This window comes from Cyprinus carpio, chromosome B25 (genome assembly GCF_018340385.1).
Source record: "Cyprinus carpio isolate SPL01 chromosome B25, ASM1834038v1, whole genome shotgun sequence".
NCBI classification, from domain to species: domain Eukaryota; kingdom Metazoa; phylum Chordata; class Actinopteri; order Cypriniformes; family Cyprinidae; genus Cyprinus; species Cyprinus carpio.
Genome location: NC_056621.1, coordinates 16,769,994 through 16,789,146, shown reverse-complemented (window position 1 = coordinate 16,789,146; position 19,153 = coordinate 16,769,994). Strand labels below are relative to the sequence as shown.

General features: G+C 38.4%; 1 protein-coding gene across 1 annotated transcript in view; it reads left to right on the top strand.

The window, feature by feature from the left end:
- LOC109068238 (S phase cyclin A-associated protein in the endoplasmic reticulum-like) overlaps positions 1–16,880 on the top strand; it is a 106,065-nt gene extending 89,185 nt beyond the window's left edge. Inside the window, exons 27-32 of the mRNA XM_042753572.1 lie at positions 2,118–2,273; positions 7,193–7,439; positions 12,705–12,834; positions 13,603–13,814; positions 15,159–15,207; positions 16,045–16,880. Of these exons, the coding sequence (XP_042609506.1) occupies positions 2,118–2,273; positions 7,193–7,439; positions 12,705–12,834; positions 13,603–13,814; positions 15,159–15,207; positions 16,045–16,160 (910 nt within the window). The 3' untranslated portion in view covers positions 16,161–16,880. The remainder of the gene's footprint in view (positions 1–2,117; positions 2,274–7,192; positions 7,440–12,704; positions 12,835–13,602; positions 13,815–15,158; positions 15,208–16,044) is intronic.
- The last annotated feature ends 2,273 nt before the right edge of the window (positions 16,881–19,153 follow it).

Genomic DNA, 19,153 nt, shown 5'->3' with positions numbered 1-19,153 from the left:
AGCCTGTCTGTGTTTATGCCAAACCCAGCGTCGTGCTCTCATACATTTGCAGAATCCTCAGTATTGTTGTTTGTGGTTTGTTTAGACCATCCATACCCATAACCCTCCCAACCCCTCCTGCAGAAAATCTCAGTATTTCAGCATTGCTGACCCTGCAGGCAGTCAGTCATGTTTGACATGTTTTATAATACTGTCCTCTAGATCACAGATAGCATCTCTTTCGTTTGAGGGACTTGGGGGTCCCTATTTGGGACTGCTGATTCCAACCGCTTCGATCCCCTTCACGAGCAACAAGTTCCCAGCTCCTTTCTCACTCATCCCACAAACGCCCTCCTGCTTGAAAAAGATCACCCCATGTTTCAAAAAACTGATATTTCTTTCTTCTCACAACACAAAAGAAGTTGAAGAAAATATCTCATGTTTTTTGTCCTATACAGTATAAATATCACCACCATCTCCAATGTCGTCTCCATTGACTTTATTGCTGGACAAACAAAAATGCTCTCTCTATGTGTTCTGAAGAAGAACGACGTCATCACAATTTTTGGACGACTGAGCATCAGTTAATTAAACCGTTTTGATCTTGTGTGATCTAGTCATTTAATAGTGTCAAATCCTTGTTATTGCCACAGCTGTTATTCCATGGCTTTTTTTGCATTTTTAATGCACAAAACTTCGCTGACTCATATTCCACTGCTTCAGATTCCTGATGTAGGTTTTTTTTTTGGTCCAGTGGTGTTTAGGAGCGGAGGGTCTTTCTCTGCTGTCCTTCAGACACATGCTGAGGTTCTCTCTTGTGGTATGGCTTCCCAAAAGGAGGTATGGAAGGAAGTAGAAAAAAGAGAATGAAGGGGAGAAAGATACAGACTGGGAAACAGAAGCTAACGTAGAGCGTGTGAGATGCAGATCTGCAACTGACTCAGCTCTTTGCTGCACCTGGAGCCACAAAACGCTGGCCCGACTTCGCTGGGAGGTCCAGTGATTGACTGCCAGGAGACTTTCAGCAGTGCGAGAGGGTGGAGGGACAGAATACCTGAGCCATGAGGGAAGAAGGGGGATTTTCTCCTGTTCTAGATCTGAGCTGGCACACGGAGACTGTCATCCTCTATAATACTGTAATTAGGCCTGATTTGTAGCCAGGAGGGTGTGGACCAACACGGTCATGAGACCTTTCATTTGACCAGACAAATTAGAGATATAGACATAATAGGCAGGAGTTGTGGGCTCAGATGAGAGCTCAGATTTCAGGCCAGGAGTATTCTGGATTGCAGTGGCCTTCATGACCATGAGCTGTCTACTTAAACAGCATTTTAAGGCATCATAAGTGTGCTGCCACTTTGTAGCCTGTTACAGAAAGTCCAAAACCATATGCTACTCTCATTTTGGCCAATATTAAAGGGATAGTTCACCCATGAATTAAAATTCTGTCATTAATTACTCACCCTCATGTCTTTCCAAACCCATAAGACATTTATTCATCTTCAGAACACAAATTAAGATATTTTTGATGAAATCCGAGAGCCTTCTGACCCTGCATAGACAGCAATGCAATTGACACATTTAAGGCCCAGAAAGATAGTAAGGACATTTTTAAAATAGTCCATGTGACATCAGTGGGTCAACCTTAATTTTATAAAGCTACGAGAATACTTTGTTTGCAAAGAAAACAAAAATAATGACTTTAACAATTTATTTTCCTTCCTGTCAGTCTTCGATGCAAGTTCACGACAGTACCACGATGCATGCGTGTCACATGTGATGCAAGTTCTGACATAGAACCTGGATATGCTGTGCCTTGCTTCCAAGTAGAGCAATGCACACATGCATCGTGGTACTGACATAAACAAGTGTCAGAAAACGGGTTTGGAACAACATGAGGGTGAATAATTAATGACAGAATTTTCATTTTTGGGTGAACTAACCCTTTAAGGCAACTTCACATTTTCCCCAGAGAAGGCAATCCCACGTAGTGTGGCAAACTTGGTGGAAAATTCATCCAAAATGGCGAATAACAGAAAACAAATGTTGACTATAAATATACCCAAAATCCACTCAAGGAGATTGTCATTCGAATGTTTTTTTTTTAAGTCTGATGCATTTCGGCTTGTTTCCCTCAGCTATGTGGTGAACATGGGCTTGATCGACAAGCTGTACGGCTGTTTCCTGTCCATACAAGGACCGATTGACGAGAGTCCCAAGATGGCTGCCTTTCTCGAGCAAGCTACAGCTTTCCTCCATGGGATGTGCAAGTTGTGTTTTGCTGTGACTGGTCGGTGAGTGGTTTCTAATGTTACTTCATTGTCATACAGTCTCTGAAATGCCCCTCCAGTCTGCTTACAAAAAAGTAGCATAGCATATACCAGGACATCTTTACAATATTTTGGTATTCTTTGAATTGCTGTTGAATTACTAGTTACCATGGTTGATATTTTGTACTATAGGGTTCTCAAACTTCAATCATACTACAATCACTATACCATAATACATCCACATTATCTATTTATAGTGGTTGCACCCTTCCCAAACATCCCCCAGACTTGTAGATAACCTCATTCCTATCTGAATGAATAGGTGAAGTCCACTGTAGTTTTGTAGTTCAGATGTCTGAAGCAGCAGCCCCATCAATCAGCAGCTCATTTCCCAGTGTCTGACACTAGCCCTGCAGAGCCTGTGCTGATAGTCATCTAGCGGCTCCGCGGCTGTCTCCCTGCACTGTAGACTCCTGCCTGCGGCCCACCCACATGTGCGTCGGAGTACGTTTGTGCATGCACAACTGCTGACAGAGGCTAACCACACAGTCACAGCTTGTGATATCCCGCCTTTGACCTCTGACCCTGACTTGCAGAAAAGAAAAATCACCGTGATGCTGCACTGTTGCTTTCGACATTTGTTAAACTGCACTGTAAACATTTTAGGAGTGGTCGTTTGTGTACATTGTGAAAACACGATCAAACATGAAATGTGAAAAGACCTGATTGTAAGGTGTGATAAAAGGTAGGAAGAAAGTGATACTGATATATTTTCAGCCATGCTACTGATGTGTTTCAGAACACTTTGAATGAAACTCTCTTGATCTCCACTATAGTCTGAATGAGTCCTTGCATTTGCACACATTCATATTTCAGTCCATTCCACTTTGGATTTTGGAGTTTCTTCAAAGGTCATAGCTCCTCCTTTATTGGCCAGCTATGTTATGTTCCAGCTGTTGCATGCTATAACGCCACCCAGCTGGTTATGACAACTCTAGTGTCTCTCCCAACATCCTTTGGCTTCTGACACTGAATATCTGTGAGAAACTTTAGTGCCAGTTCTTCTCTTTAATAGTCCTGCTCAGCAGCATAATCAACATCTTTTAGAATCAAGTCAACGCTCCATTCCGTCATTCTTCACTTTGCTGAAGGCCAGGAAGTTGTCCCTTTGTGGTTCGTGTTAGACATTTCTGAGTTGCTCTGCTCACTTGCAGTTGCCAGACCCAGGGATTTGTTCTTACAGCGTGTGCTTTGTGTTTCTGTCACCGACTACCAGTATATTTGGTGGGATTAAATATCGATAGTCATCAGCGCCAATGAAAGCTTGTCAAGGAGCACTTGTGCTGAGCTAATGACGACGTGTTAGCTTATGATTTGTGGCTTGTGTTGCACTCAGAATAGATTGAAATGGTGGAGTATCTGCTTGTTCTGCTTTGGATCAGGGGACTTTCTTTTTTTAAAGTTAACTAATGGTGTTTTTCCTTGCTATAAAGCAGGGGTGCGCAATCCTGCTTCTGGAGATCTACCTTCCTGCAAAGTTTTTGCTCCAATAAACCCATCTGCAGTCTTTAAGGACTCCTAAACCTTGATTATTGGCACAGGTGAGTTTGGTCAGGGTTGGATTCAAATCAACAGAAGCAAGTCTGAGCACTCCTGGTGTAAAACCACAAGAAGGTACTGGGAGAGAGACCAGGAAAGGGGTCAGGAAATGGTTCAGGACGTATTCGGATCCTGACCCCATTCCCTTTCTGACTCTGTGCCATGGTGTCATGGATCCAGCAGAGTTTTAGACACCTTGAATGACTTGGGAATTGCCATTTTCATTCAAGGAAATCGTTTCATGGCAAATCAGAGTTCCAGATATATTTTATCTCATCCTCTCTAAATCAAATAGACGCTAACAACATTACCATAGGTTTAGCTGTAAGCATGGATTAATCAGACGATGCTGATTTGGGGTCAGTGGTTAGGCTCAAATTGCCTCTGTCAGGCCTTTCACTTTCATCCCACTCCGCTGTCTCCTGTTTCAGGGTCAGGAGATGTGAAGTACGTCATGCACAGCCACTCTGTGAGAACCAAGTCTTTGTTCCCTCATGTGGACACTGATCACGACTGTCGGCGGATACTGCCCTTCTCCTCTGAACTGAGACCAGTTCTTGGGATTCTCTTTCGCCGGTTAAGGTTAAACGTAGATGAGAGGCACAGAGCCGAGATCAGTCCCACAAGGTGGCTTCCACCAGGAAGCTTATTCCCGAGTAGCCGATCTCTTGCACTTGCTGTGATCTCATTGCTGAGGGTGAGGTTTCCCCCTCGCCAAGCTTGACACTCCTTTCCAAAAGGTCTGTTTCCCCTCCAGTGCACTTGGTGTAGTGTTCATGGACGTATCCTCAACTGCAATGTGACACCTTGTAGAACCTGCCCCTTTTGTGCTGTTTAGGGATCAGCCCTTGATACCAAAATCCAGACTCTTGCCACTGAGACAGTAACGGAAGATCTCGTCTCAGATCAGCCTTAAGGGGCGCTTCTGCTCAGACCCACAGGGGTATGGAGTTACCAATCCTGCTAATCTGCAGGGTGTTGTCCTGACTGAGATGCACAAACATGCTGCTGTAAATCTGGTAAGATGGGTCTTAATTAAATGTGCTGCAACTCAAGATGGCCAGAGTCAGGTGAGTTTCCATAGTTGTGGAGCCAGTGCTATTGGCTTGACAGATGGTCTTTCCAAGTTCTAAGACTTCCCTCCACTTTGGCTCTTCTGTTGCTGTGTGGAGTGCTCCAGGATTGTCATTGTTGTATGAGATGTTTGGAAGGTCAGCTTCATAGCTTAGAGGCTCAACTTCCCTAAGATTCACCTGATCAGTTGGTGATTTGTCACATGATGTCAGATGATGTCCTTACCTCACCTCTACATCCATCTTTCCCTACGCTCTAGATATTCATTCTGTATATCTGTCAATTACATTCTGTCCACTTCTTTAAATATTCTATACATTCATTCTATCTTTAAGTTTGTCACATTGCATTTGTCTCTGTATATTTATTTTTTATCTGTTCCACATTCTGTCCATCTCTGTATATTCTATACATCTGGCCACCACATTCTGTCCATTTCAATATGTTCTATTTATTCATTCTTTCTAACACATTCTATCATCTCTGTATATTCATTCTATATATCTATCACATTCTATCCATCTCTATAAATTCTATATATATATTCTATACACCACTTTCTGTCCATCTCTAGAAGTTCTTCCACATTCTATCAAATTCTATATATTCATTCTAAACATTGGCCACTGTATACTGTTTTCCTCTCTACATTCTACACACTTATTCTATAATTTGCCCAAAACATTCTGTTTATGAGTCTACACATTTATTCCATCACATTCTTGCATTTTTATTCTATATTAATTTTATAAATCTCCCCAAATATGCTCTATTGTCTTCTCTCCATACATTTATGCATTTAATGTATCTATCATCATATTTAATCCATGTAAGTATACATTTTATACATCTATTCTATACTTAGTTCTGTCCATCACATTTTATTCGTCACTCTACACTATATGTATGTATGTATAGTCCCTTCCTTCCTTCTCCTGTGTCTCTATTTTACTCCTCTTTTCTTTCTGTCTTTCTCTCTGATCTCCAGTCCCTGATCTCAGGCTCAGAAGTGTAAAGTCTCTCTCATCTCTCTTCATATATTAAACTACATCCACCCTCACTGTGTCGTTGTGTTCATTCCTGAGCCATGCAGGGCCAAATGTAACCAGTTAAACATTGTTGCCCCATAGGCATGCTTCACAGATGGGGCTTGCCTTCGTTATTTATATCAGAACGGACAGGCTCTGGTCTAGCAAGTAAATCTAGAAGCCGCGGAAACCAGACATCCCACACTCCCCTACATCCTGGGTCTTCGGTTTTTGTGGCTTAAGCAAATAACCAGCAACACCTCAGGTTATGATGCATTTAGACCACACCCCTACCATCTTTTGCCACATACAACAGCCTTGTGCACTGCTGACTTTGTTTGAAAGGCCAGTGATTCAGATTGAAAGGTGCATGAACATGAGAACCTTATTTGTACTGGCCTGATACATGTGATACAATGAGAAGCATCTTTGGCCTTGCTAATAAAATAATGGTATATTTGACCCTGAATTGTTTTTCATTTATTGCGTGTCAGCCACTGGTTAAAGGGTATATTACCTGTTGAACAAAGTGGTCTTTTGTACGACTTCAGGTGTGATTGATCTTGTTAGTGGATATTTGAATTAGAGTATTTTCCTACACAACGTTATGTGCTTTTTCTGAATGTCTGTTTCTGTCTGTTGATTTAGGCTATGTTCAGACTGTCATACTGCCTTCTGCAAAAAAAAAAAAGGAAAAAAAAAGTATGCTGTGAAGTGTATGCAATATTTTAATATGGATTTTTTTATGCATATTTATATGGATATGCATGACCTACTACAGAATCTTTAGAACACTGCATAGAATGAAAAAAAGTCTTACATTTTTAGATTTAAAAATCTATAAAAACTTTCTTATTTTGCCAAAAATTACATTAAAATAATTTATCAGTATTATTATTGTTGTTGTTATTACCCATTGCAATACTTTCACCCTCCAATTCCTCCAATTATTTTGTAATAATTATATTAAAATTGTAAAATAATAATATTGTTTTTATAATATTATTGGCAGAAATATTGCAATATTGCAATTATTTCACCCTCCAATTTTCTCCAGTTATTTTATAATAATGATATTAATATTTTATAATATTATAATTAATATTATTATTGCTGGCAATATAAAATTTTAATAGATTTAATAATTATTATTATTAATTTTTATTTTTTTTATTTTTTTTAAAGAAGACATTGCATAATAACCATATTGCTATTCTTTCACCCTCTAATTCTCGTTCTCAGTTCCCTGGGCGTCTTTGACAACAAACGTCAGGACCCCACCGGTTTGACGGCCCTCCTGCAGAGCACCGATCTGGTGGGCGTCCTCCACATGCTATACTGCACCCTGCTCCACAGTGCCCTCCCTGACTCTCTCTCAGCCGGCCCAGTGGGCCCCCAGGAGCCTTACAGTCCCGCCGTCATCCAGGTGGCCCTCCAGGGGCTGCGCTTCCTCAACACCTTCGCCCTGCTGGACCTCTCAGCCTTCCAGGTATTCATTTCCGTTGTGGCTCCTGTGTGTTATAGATGTGTCAAATGGGTGAAAAATTAAATGAATATCGGTGAAAAATTTTATGGGGTATATATTAATATTCTTCAGGGTAAATATTCATTTCTAGGTTTTTAGGGCCCGACTTGAGCACAACAGAATCTGGCTCAAGTGTTTTATAGAGTCCAGAAGACCATGTTTACCTTCTGAAAAGTACCGCGACCCTCTGTTGAGCTGCGCCTCATGTGATGAATAACCTTTTTGCTCTGGTCCTGTTTACAATCTCTGAGATCCTGCCTCTTTGATTCAAAGCTCTGCGGAAGGATGCTTGAATGTGACCATCTCTTTTCCGGTATGCTGTCCATCCTGTTAGAGTAGTTCAGCTCTCTGAAGCCACCCTGTCTGCTTAAAGTAATGCAGCACAGCTTGTTTCTTTCTAAACGCAGCAGTCAGACCACTGGTTTGGCCTTCAGCTAGGGGCAGATCTGTCAGCCCCATCCTTCAGACAGACGTTCTGAAAGCAATAAAAAGCTCCTGGGCTCTCATTAATGGTTGTGTAGGTACGTCTGCACACACAAACGTGGACCGTAAATACATAAGCCTCAACCTAATGGTCCAGCCAGGGTTTCCTCCAAATGCCCTCAGAGCCACTGGTAGGATATCAGTGTTTCTTCACAGAACAAAGTTAACCCGGTGGATGTAAACACACCTGACCTCTGACCCCGGGCCAGTCATGTTGAAAGCTCTGGGTGAGTAATGCAGACGGAGAGTGGCGTAACGTGCACAGGCTTCGGTCGTACTTCAGCCGGCACGATAAAGAGACAAGAACGGTATCGCTAGGCTAAATCATCATGTAAACACCTAGGCGTGAACGAGGAGGGCAGAAAACCAATGAATTACTTCAATGTGTTGCTGTAGAAACTCTGTGTCTCTCACGCTTTTTCAGTTTCTCGTGCCAACTATTCAAAACAGCTGGGAATCAGTATGATTCTTCATATTGTACTTTGTAAATAAAGTCAGTATTGGGGAGTAACTAAAAGTAGCTACTAGTTTATCAGTGGTGACAGCAGTAGTGATTCTAACTCTATGAAAATATCAATTCATGTATAGATTAGTGTATTGATGGTTTAGTTTGAATTCAATGTAACTGACCTATTCAGGTTGAATGCCTTTAATCCCACAGTCTTGGGAATGTGAATATGCAGTATGTATATTAATATACGTATTAATATATTTATATTGATCTTAAAGGGGTCATGTGATGCGATTTCAAATTTTCCTTTCTCTTTGGAGTGTTACAAGCTCTTGGTGAATAAAGAAGATCTGCAAAGTTGCAAAGACCAAAGTCTCAAATCCAAAGAGATATTCTTTATAAAAGTTGAGACTCGTCCACGCCCCCCTGAAACGGCTCGTTTTAACACGCCCCCACATATCTACGTCAGTATGTGGGAAGATTTGCATAACGCCGCACAGATGTTCACGCAAAGAAAGAAGGTGTACCTTTTATTCTTGTTATAGTATTGTTGTTGCCGCCGCCGCCATGTCGTATAGACGCTTCGTCATGTCTGGAGCTGATCCGTGCTGGTCGCTGAGGAAATACATCAACTTTGCACACCTTGCTTTTCAGAACGATGAGCCTTGTGAAAATCGATGCGTTTGAGAAGTCAGGGCAGAGAGGAGAAACAATAATGTACAGTATGTGGAAAATCCTGTGTTTTTTTTAACCTTAAACTGCATAAACACATTTCATTACACCAAATACACAAAATAATCTTTTTAGCAGCATCATATTATCCCTTTAAAACAATGTACTGATGATGAGCAACTGAAAAGAATCATGATTCATTGTTCAAAAAGTGTATTCTTCATTCCCTGTATTCTCCTACTCCTCATTTTACTTGGATTTCAGCTTTTAAGGGATAGTTCACACAAAAATGAACTTTGTCATTAATTACTCACCCATATGTTGTTCCAAACCAGTAAAACCTTCATTCATCTTTGGAACACCAAATGAGATATTTTATATTTGAACAATTTCTTTGATCTCTTTGATGTGAGTTCACGAGAGTACCCTGACGTACTGTATGCGCTGAACCTTGTTTACAAGCAGAGGAATGCACATGAATGCGTCGCGGTACTGTCGTGAACACACGTTTAAGTCTGACACGGAAGAGAAGTTGTTGAATAAAGTCATTATATTTGAAGAGTTTGTTCCAAAACGCTATAAATCCACAAATTGTTAAATTGAGAAAAAAGGCATTTTCTTTCCCAAAAGACTGTTTGTATGAAAAAACTGGACTGGTTATTTTCTGTTTCAAACTGTAATATATCATTATGAGTTTGGTAATAACATAAAAAAATCAAATCCATATTTTGATTTTAAACATTTATTAAACAAAGACATTTTTTTTTCTCCAAAATGCAATATATCCATAACGCGTTTTTCCCCAAAATGCTACAAATCCATTTCATCAACAAAAACTCACTTTCTGTATGAAAGAAAGTAGACATAATAATAAATAACAAGGAAAGGTTGTCTATATATATGACAAACCCCAAAACTTGAACAACATCACTTATATTAAACCATTAAACCAATTTTTAAAAGTACATTCATCTCGCTGCCTTTTTCAGATTGCATTCATTTCAGTCTGGATATTAATGCTGTTAATGCAACATTTTCAAATTCATCCTGAACTCATACGTAACATTAGAGCAAAATTTTGTTTCTGTTGCATTCATTTTGTTATTCTGTACACTACATTCATTAAATTTTCAAACAATGTACGAACTGTACAATTATTAAGTTAAATAGTATTTAAGGTATCTATACAAGTCCCAAACTTGGACAACAGATTTCTAAAAAATCATCCATCACAATGCTTCATAAAAACATGTTCATAAAAAAAAAATTACATCATTTCTGTGCCTTTATGAGTTGTATCCAAACCAGTAAAACAACTTGAACTTCATTCATCTAATTGAACACCAAATGAGATCTATTTATTTATATTTGAACAATTTGCCATTGTAAAGATCTCTTTGATGTGAGTTCACGAGAGTACCGCCCCTGACGTACTGTAATGCGCTTTGACACCTTGTTTACAAGACACGAGGAATGCACATGAAATGCGTCGCAGGTTTTACCTGTCGTGACAGGGTGACACACGTTTAAGTCTGACACGGAAGAGAAGTTGTTGAATAAAGTCATTATATTTGTTTTCTTTGTGCACAAAAAGTATTCTCGTAGCTTCATAAAATTACGCTTAAATCACTGATGTCTAATGGATTATTTTATCAGTGTCCTTACTACATTTCTGGGCCTTGAACGTGTCAGTTGCATTGCTGTCTATGGAAGGTCAGAAAGCTCTCAGATTTCATCAAAAATATCTTAATTTGTGTTATGAAGATGAACAAAGGTCTTGCAGGTTTGGAACGACATGAGGGTGTGTAATTAATGACGGAATTTTCATTTTTAGGTGAACTATCGCTTTAACTTTGGGGGGAGGGGGGTTTCCATCTTATCATATTATATAGTAGGTCAGCTTGTGGCATGTAGGTGTTTCTTTGGCCTTGGGTGGTGCATTCAGAAAACTCTAAAATTAAAAACACAATTATTGCTTTTTTATTTTTTAATTAAGTGTTAATGCATATAATTAATTGTGTTTAACACAGTAAATTTCTTTATTTTGGTTTCTGAAAACTTTTTTGGTTTAGTTTGGTTTGGTTTAATTTGATATGTATGGAAGCCTATTTCCGCCACTAAATAAGAAATTTAAAAAAAGGTAATTGCGACTTTCTCACAGTTCTGAGATTTTTCTCGCAATTGCAAGTTTACATCTCGCAGTTCTGACTTTTTTTTTCTTTCGAATTGCATGATATAAATAATCAATTCAGTCAATCAATTATTTTTTATATTTCTGAATTGTGAAATTTACAATTCTGACTTTTTTTCTCACAATTGCGAGTTTATATCTTGCAATTCCAGCTTTATAACTCTGTTGTGAATGTATATCTCACAATTCTGAGAAAAAAAAATCTGAATTTCGAGATGTGAACTTGCAGTTGCGAGAAAAAAACTTGCAATTACTTTTTTATTTTTATTTTTTTGGTGGAAATGTGCTTCCAAAGATTCGCTTTTGTTTTGTTGTGTTTTGGTTTGTATTGTTTTGATTTGTTTTTGTTCTGTTTAGTGTTTTTTGTTTTATTTAGTTGTGTGTGTGTGTGGGGGGGGGGTTGTTTTGTGTGTGTTGGTTTGTTTTGTTTAGATTTGTTTTTTGTTTTGTTTTTGTGAGACAAGCAAAGAGCTCTGCTGCATCCATCCACTTGTACCTCTGTCCAGCATTCGAATGTCATCCTCACAATCTAAACACTACACATAGTACTTTGAACCTAATATGTTAACTAAAAATTACATTTGTTCACAATTTAATATTTACATCATTTGCTGGCCTTTCAATAGTGTTATAAACAAATATTGCTAAAAAAAAAAATCAGAAGTCTTGGTATTATTCATTTTGGTAAGAAATGTTAATCAGAGTTTTTTTCAAACAGCCTGTCTGTGGTGATGCAAACCCAGCGTCTTGCTCTCATTACATATGCAGAATCTCAGGTATTGTTGTTTGTGGTTGTTTAGACCCTCCATCCCATAACACTCTCCAACCCTGCAGAAAATCTCAGTAGTTTCAGTGCTGACCCTGAGGCATTCAGTCATGTTGACATGTTTAATAAATACTGTCTCTAGATCAGCAGATAGCATCTCTTTAGTTTGAGGGACTTGGGGGGTCCTGAGGTGGGACTGCTGATTCCAGAACCAGCTCGAACTTCACGAGCAACAAGTTCCAGCTCCTTCTCTTGCACCACGCCTCCTGCTGAGAAAAGATCACCCTCATGATGTTCAAAACCTGTATGATTTAATTTCTTCTCACAACACAAAAGAAGTTGACGAAAATATCTCAGTGTGGTTTTGTCCATAAAATAAATATCAGCCATCTCCAATGTCGTCTCCATTGACTTTTATTGCATGGACAAAAAAAAAATTCTCTCTTCTGTTGTGTTCTGAAGAAGAACGAAGTCATACATTTTTGGAACGACATGAGCATCAGTTAATTAAACCGTTTTAATCTGTGTGTGATGTATTCATTTAATAGTGTCAAAATCCTTGTATTGCACAGCTTTTTTTCCATGGCTTTTTGCATTTTTAATGCACAGAAACTTCGCTGACTCATCCACTGATCAGATTCTGATGTAGGTTTCTGTTGTGTCCAGTGTGTTTTAGGAGCGGAGGGTATGTCTCTGGCCTTCAGACACATTGTGAGTTCCCTGCTGTGGTACTGCTCTCAACACAGCGCCGAGGAGCTGCTCCATGAGCTCATCATCTGCGTCGGCTACTTCACTGATGTCAGAAACACCAGTTTGAATCCTGCTCGGAGCCAGCAAGGGGAGTAGAACCAGAGGGTTTTTTGTGCTGTGCAGGTAAACCTCACCCTTCTGATCTCAAGAGGTGCACTAGCAACAGACACTAGAGGCTGCAGTCTTTAGCATGCCTGTTAGCGCACTTGCCTCCAATGCTGGAAACGCTGGTTTGAATCCGGCTCAGAGCAAGTGTGGTCGAGTAGAACCGGAGGGGGCAATATGCTAAGGCCAACTGCAAAAGCGTCTCTTGTGTGTTTTTTGTGTAGCACGAAAACACTCCAGATATTTAATTTCAATATTTATTTAATGAAGCTGTTAGCATAGCAACATGCTAATGTTAAACTCTATTAAAGTTAGTTGCAAATTGGGTCTCCTGCGCGCAATTTGTTTAATGTGAGTTTCCACCTACATAAAACAATTCAAATTGGTCTCTTATGAAGTTCCATGTCCATTTCGGTGCTGGATAGCAAGGCAGCTCAATAGGTTTTGGAACAGAGCTCGAGTGTGTCCTTCCATTGGGCAAATCTGAACCTGTGTATTCAGCGTACATGCTCAGCAGAAGTGGATGAGGCATCTCTGTCTGTGTTTTATGGAGTGTAATTGTGCGCTGGGAGGCACTGCCCTCTATTTCTCCTCTTAATGGCTGTTTGTGTGTTGTTTTAGTGGCAGATTTACGTGTGGGACGGGCAGTAAGGGGCGGGTTGATTTACAGCTGTGACTTTGGCCTCACTGGTTATGTGTGTGTGTGCACTGTCACTGTGTGTGTTCCAGGTGATTGTGCAGTCTGGCCGCCAGCCCAGCGTGTTGCAGAAACTGTGTCAGCTGCCGTTCCAGTATTTCAGCCACCCGCGACTCATCAAAGTGCTCTTTCCCTCGCTCATCTGCGCCTGTTACAATAACCTGCAGAACAAGGTCATCCTGCAACAGGAAATGAGCTGTGTGCTGCTGGCCACCTTCATACAGGTAAATCGCTCGGCCTTCACTCCATCACTACGGTGCAGTTCAGACTTTTTCATGAACGTCCACAAACTGGGTTGCTCCCTTTAAAAGTGATATGCAACTGCAAAACTAGAAGTCATTGGAAACACATTTCCAAATAAATCTCGTAACGCATGGGATTGAAATTTTATCTTAAGTGTGTAATTTCCGCACCGCTAGCGTAGCCAAACTGACTAGCAAAAATAGTGAACATTTTTCAAACAGCCTTCCCTTAATACTTCTCCCATCTTCCTCTGGTCAGACAAACAGATAGGCCCTCCCCCACAATGTGCGTTAGACGAACCAATAGCGTTAATGTTTCACATTTCATGGGAATCAATATACAGCTTTTGGTTTTGGATAGAAGAATTTTTTCCATCACTAAATTGAGAAAATAATCAAATATGTTAATTTTTGTTTTACAAACATCTCTTTGAATGATATATTCCAACTATAAAGGGGTGATCCCACTGACAGTGATTTGCATCTGCAAAACAACTGGAAGTCATTGGAAACACATTAACCAAATCTCAGGAACACGTGTAAATGAAGCACTGCTTTTTTCGCAAAATATTTTTTATTCTTAATTCGTTTTTGCGATGTTCAGATTTTTCTCTTAAATTCAATTCTTAAATTAACTCGCTATTGTGTGAGCCCCTTAACAGATTTACTCAAGAAACCTGTGGAAAAATGGTTGCAATAAATTAAACAATAGAAAATTCAATATATGCATATTTTAGAACATTTATAAATTGTTATAGTACAATGAAAATGTATTCTTTTCATTCAAAGCATGTTGTTGGTCTACTCCCTGGGAATCGAACCTATGACCTTTGTGTTGCTAGCGCCCCACCACCCTCACTAAAAGAAGCAGCTTCCTTTGCTCAGATGGATGGTTTCCTCTGTCTGTTTGAGTGGCTTTACCTTCCACTACTTGAGCCTCCTGTAAACACCCTCTCCCTTCATCTTGTTCCTGGCAGCGCTCTCCACACCACAGCACCGCTGCCATTACTTACACAGAGATTAGCTACAACTCTAACAAGGACAGGGAATCGTCAACTTGTTCAAACAATGGAAAGACGCTGACAAAGTCACTTATTGACACTGACGACAAAAGCTTCATCCACTTCATCCGAAACTCAAAAATAAAAAAAGAGATTAAGCTATTTAATCTGAAGCGTAATTCCTGCACCACTAACATAACCAAACTGAATATTTAATAAATTCAAATGGTTTACTTATAGTTGGTGTTCATGTTTGGATCGGATAGAAAGACAAACTTTGCCAAGTGGAATAAATAATAAAATCTGTTGACTTTGTGTAATCTAGGACTGTGCCACCAATGAGAAACAGTCTGACAGCAAAGCTTCACATCTAGGTAAGGTCTATATAAGGTCTATAGACTATTTGTTCTGTTGCATCAATTTATCTTTGCTAAAATGCATGCATGCATTATAAATGTAATTTGGTACTAATTTATAACCCTTATGTTGTCTTCCAGTCATTTTGGACCTGTAGATGTTTTTCTTTTGCCTGAAAATGCTAGTTAATGCATTGGACTAAAACTTACTAACTGGATTATTTTTATTTATTTTTTATTAATTTTTATGATTTTTTTTTTTTTTTTTTTGTTTTTTTGTTATTTTTGTTTTTCTTCCCTACCTTATTAGTATTTCTATAGTATTACCAAGTACTGGATGGAAATCTTATCGACTTGTTTTCCTTTTTTAGTTATCTCAGGTTTTTGTATTTATTTTTAAAACTGGTTTATTGTAGGCCTCATTGATATGAGCTTTTTCAGTTCATTTTTTTTGCATGAACATTATCCACAAAAAATGCTTGAGTGTGCATAAGCTCAGTGAGGCATTTTTTATTAATTTTTTTAGGATTTCTTCCCTACCTTATTAGTATTTCTGATCAAAACTGCGATCAATCGGTTCTAACAAGATTTGGTGATAATATAGCATAATGAGAAACTTACAAGCATTTTTTAATAAGGCCGGTCATTTTTGACCGGGAACACCAAATTAGGTTTTTCAGCACAGCAGAAGGGTTAAATATACATATTATACATTTTAAATGGGATTCGATCTTTACAGTTGACAAATGGATCCAGAAAATCACATATTCCATTCTCAAGTGCGTTAGTTAAAAATAAAGGATCCTTCTCTAGCATTGATTTAATGCTTTACTTCCTCTGATCTTTCCCCATCAGAGAAGGGCCGGGCTCCTCTGGACTACTGCGAGCTCTCCAACCGCTTCCCCAGAGACCAGTGGGACGCCGCACTTCAGTTCTTCCTCAAGAAGCAGGAGGAGGGAGCAAACGAGTGAACTGCAGTCATTTACAAGAGCATATTACACACATTGACGTGATGTTAAGCCGAAATGTACACTCTACAATGCAAAGCTGTGCCCGAGGGGTTTAGGATACGAATGGTGCCAGTAATCAGACCATCATCCACCCTGTCAATCAGAAGTGAAGCATTCCTAGTAATTATCCAGTAACTGTATGTTAACATATATATTAGCACACACTTTACATGTATTTATAAGCAATAGAATGTTTACAGATTTAATTTACAGGATTTTACCTTTTGGACACATTCATAATGATCTTGTGTTTCACAAAAGAGCAAATCTCTTTCTAAGCTTTCAACAGTTTTCGGATCGAAGAGTTTTTTGGTTAGTTTAATCGTTAGGTTTGAGTTTGACTGTAATTGTGTTGTTTTGTACATAAAAAAATAATGGGGAATGGATACAGAATAAACAGAAGCACTCGTTTAATTTAAGGAGAATGACGAGTTACCTCATCCGTTGGATTTCTTGTTCTAGTTTGTTTCTATGCATCAAGTGGAAGATTTCTTCCTGTAGCTGACATGTTATGATTTTTAATAATTTTTGTTGTGGTTGTTGTGATTCTTTGCTTGTTTTATACTGTAATTTATACACAGTGAAGATGTATTCTATACATTTTTTCCCTTTGTTAATGCATTGAAGCACTTAAGTGTAATTTAAGACATGGATATGTTTAATAAAATATTTAATACTGCACAGTCTTTGAGTTCTTTCATTGTGGCTTGGTTTGAAATATTGTCTACCAGAATAAGTTTTGGATAGTTTAATATATATACACGCAGTTGAGAGCTAGGGTCTCTAATTTTCAAGTCTGGGACAACTAATGAAGTTGCTTCTATTTTGGGTTTTTTTTTTTATATTGTGTGACAGATTATGTTGTTTTTTGTGTTTTTGTTTTTTATTATTTATTTTTAAACTTGCAAGCATAACCATTTAAGTAAAAAATTATTTTTGAGGGTAGCACTTGAGCTGCATAAAGTTTGTCAAACCTCATCACGATGCTGTCCAGCACAACTTGAGATGATCCAAAGGACATCTGACCATCTGTACAAAAGAATTCACATTTGTTTATATTAGTGCCTGAATCTGAAATATTTCTTAGAAATTGTAGTTTGTTTTTTAATTCCTACAGCTTAAATCTTAAATCAGATTTTGAATCTCAGATTTTAATGTTGTCTCAGACATTTGACTCTAACTTGACTCTAAAATATATCTATATTCACACCGTTAAACACTATTTCCGTGCATAATTGTGATGTTTAAGCATACTGGAGTCTGAGGTTATTTTAAAAAAAAAATAATTAAGCAACATAGGATGTGTTTTAATTGAGAGCTTTTATTGGCTAATTTGCTAATTTATTCGCTGGGAAACACAGTGGAGCTGGAACCTGCAATGTTTGGTTACACAGCATTGTAAAAGGGTTGTGGCTCCTAACCAGGGTCCTCGCTGGCCCTGGGGCACCACAAACAGCCCGCTGTTCTTCCGCTCAATCCGTCTCTCTCTCATGCACTTTTTCTGCTCACACTCAGTCTATATACACCGTTTCTCTCTGTTTCTGTACCTGTGTGAGTCACAGCAGCTCCACTCCGCCGCCTCTGAGTCACTCAAAACACCGATGTGTCAACACGCGCTCGAGCCTCTGCGTCAGACTCACCTCAGTTTCATAAGACCATCACTTCTGCTCCAAATGTGGAAAAACAAAAAATATTCAATTAAGGTCATTTGGATTGTCCGAGACTTTTTAATATATTACTTTTAGATCCAGCCTTGTAAAATGGATGTATTTTATGTGAAAAGTAAATATTTTATGTGAAATGTTTGTTGGACTTTGAAATTGAAGCGGGTGTGTTGTGATAAGTAAATATGGGAGCTGTTTTTATAGACCGTTCCGTTATTTGCCATTCTAGAACCATCTGAGATCTTGACGTTCTCGTGATTTTGGCAGACTGAGGTGAACTCGAACAGAAGAACGCTGTGGCCCTTTCCGTCCCGTCAGCTGATGAATCATGAGCGTTCATGTTTTTAGAAACTGCAAATCTGTTGTCTGAATGTCTTTTTCTACATTTAATGAAGAAATGCTGCTGTTGAAGTGTTGATGCTGTGAGGTTTTTTTAAGGTGAGGTTTTTTTTGATTTTATATTTGAAATGATTTTATAGGTGTACAAAACACAGCTTTAAGGAATACACATCATTAACAACCGCACCATAAGAAATACAGATTAACAGTGTATCTGCGGCAAATTTCGCTATGTGGGAAAATTAGTAAAAAAAAAAGTGATGTAATGGCTAATTTCTGACAAGTATGTAGGTACATTACGGGTTTAATTAATGGTAAAGCGCTTCGGGATTTTATTTAGCCTAGTTAAAGTTTATTAGGCTAGTTTAAATGTTCGTTTCACTAAAAAGATTGTGTGAAAATTAGATTTGTGTTCAGGAATGTCGAGAGTTATTTTGCAGCATTTTATGCAGCTTATTAAGTTATACTTAATATTGTTCATTTTCCATGTTTAAATAGCCTAAATTTGTAAGTTTTCCAGTTTTCCACCCATTGATTTTCGTATACCTTGTTAATTTTACGAGGTTTATATATATAATTGGCCAACGAAATTTATGGTTTAGGCAAATTATTTATTTATTTATATATTAGGCTATATATATTTTTTACAACAGGCAAAAACAAAATATTATTGAAGAAATGGCCTTGAATGTGTTTGACATTTCTTGCCTGTTGTCAGTATCCAAAATATTTGGATGTAGATTATTTCGTTATATTTCAAGGTTTGAGGTTGTCTGTTGTGACAGATTTTAAAATTAATTGCAAAGAATAATTTAAACATTAATGTATGAACTAACACACAACATTTCCATAAAGGGACATGTATTAGATGTTTAACTTTAATGGTCAAATATTTGTTTTAGGTTGGTTTTTAGATTTATAAACCAAAGGTTAGCGAAATACTTTGATTTT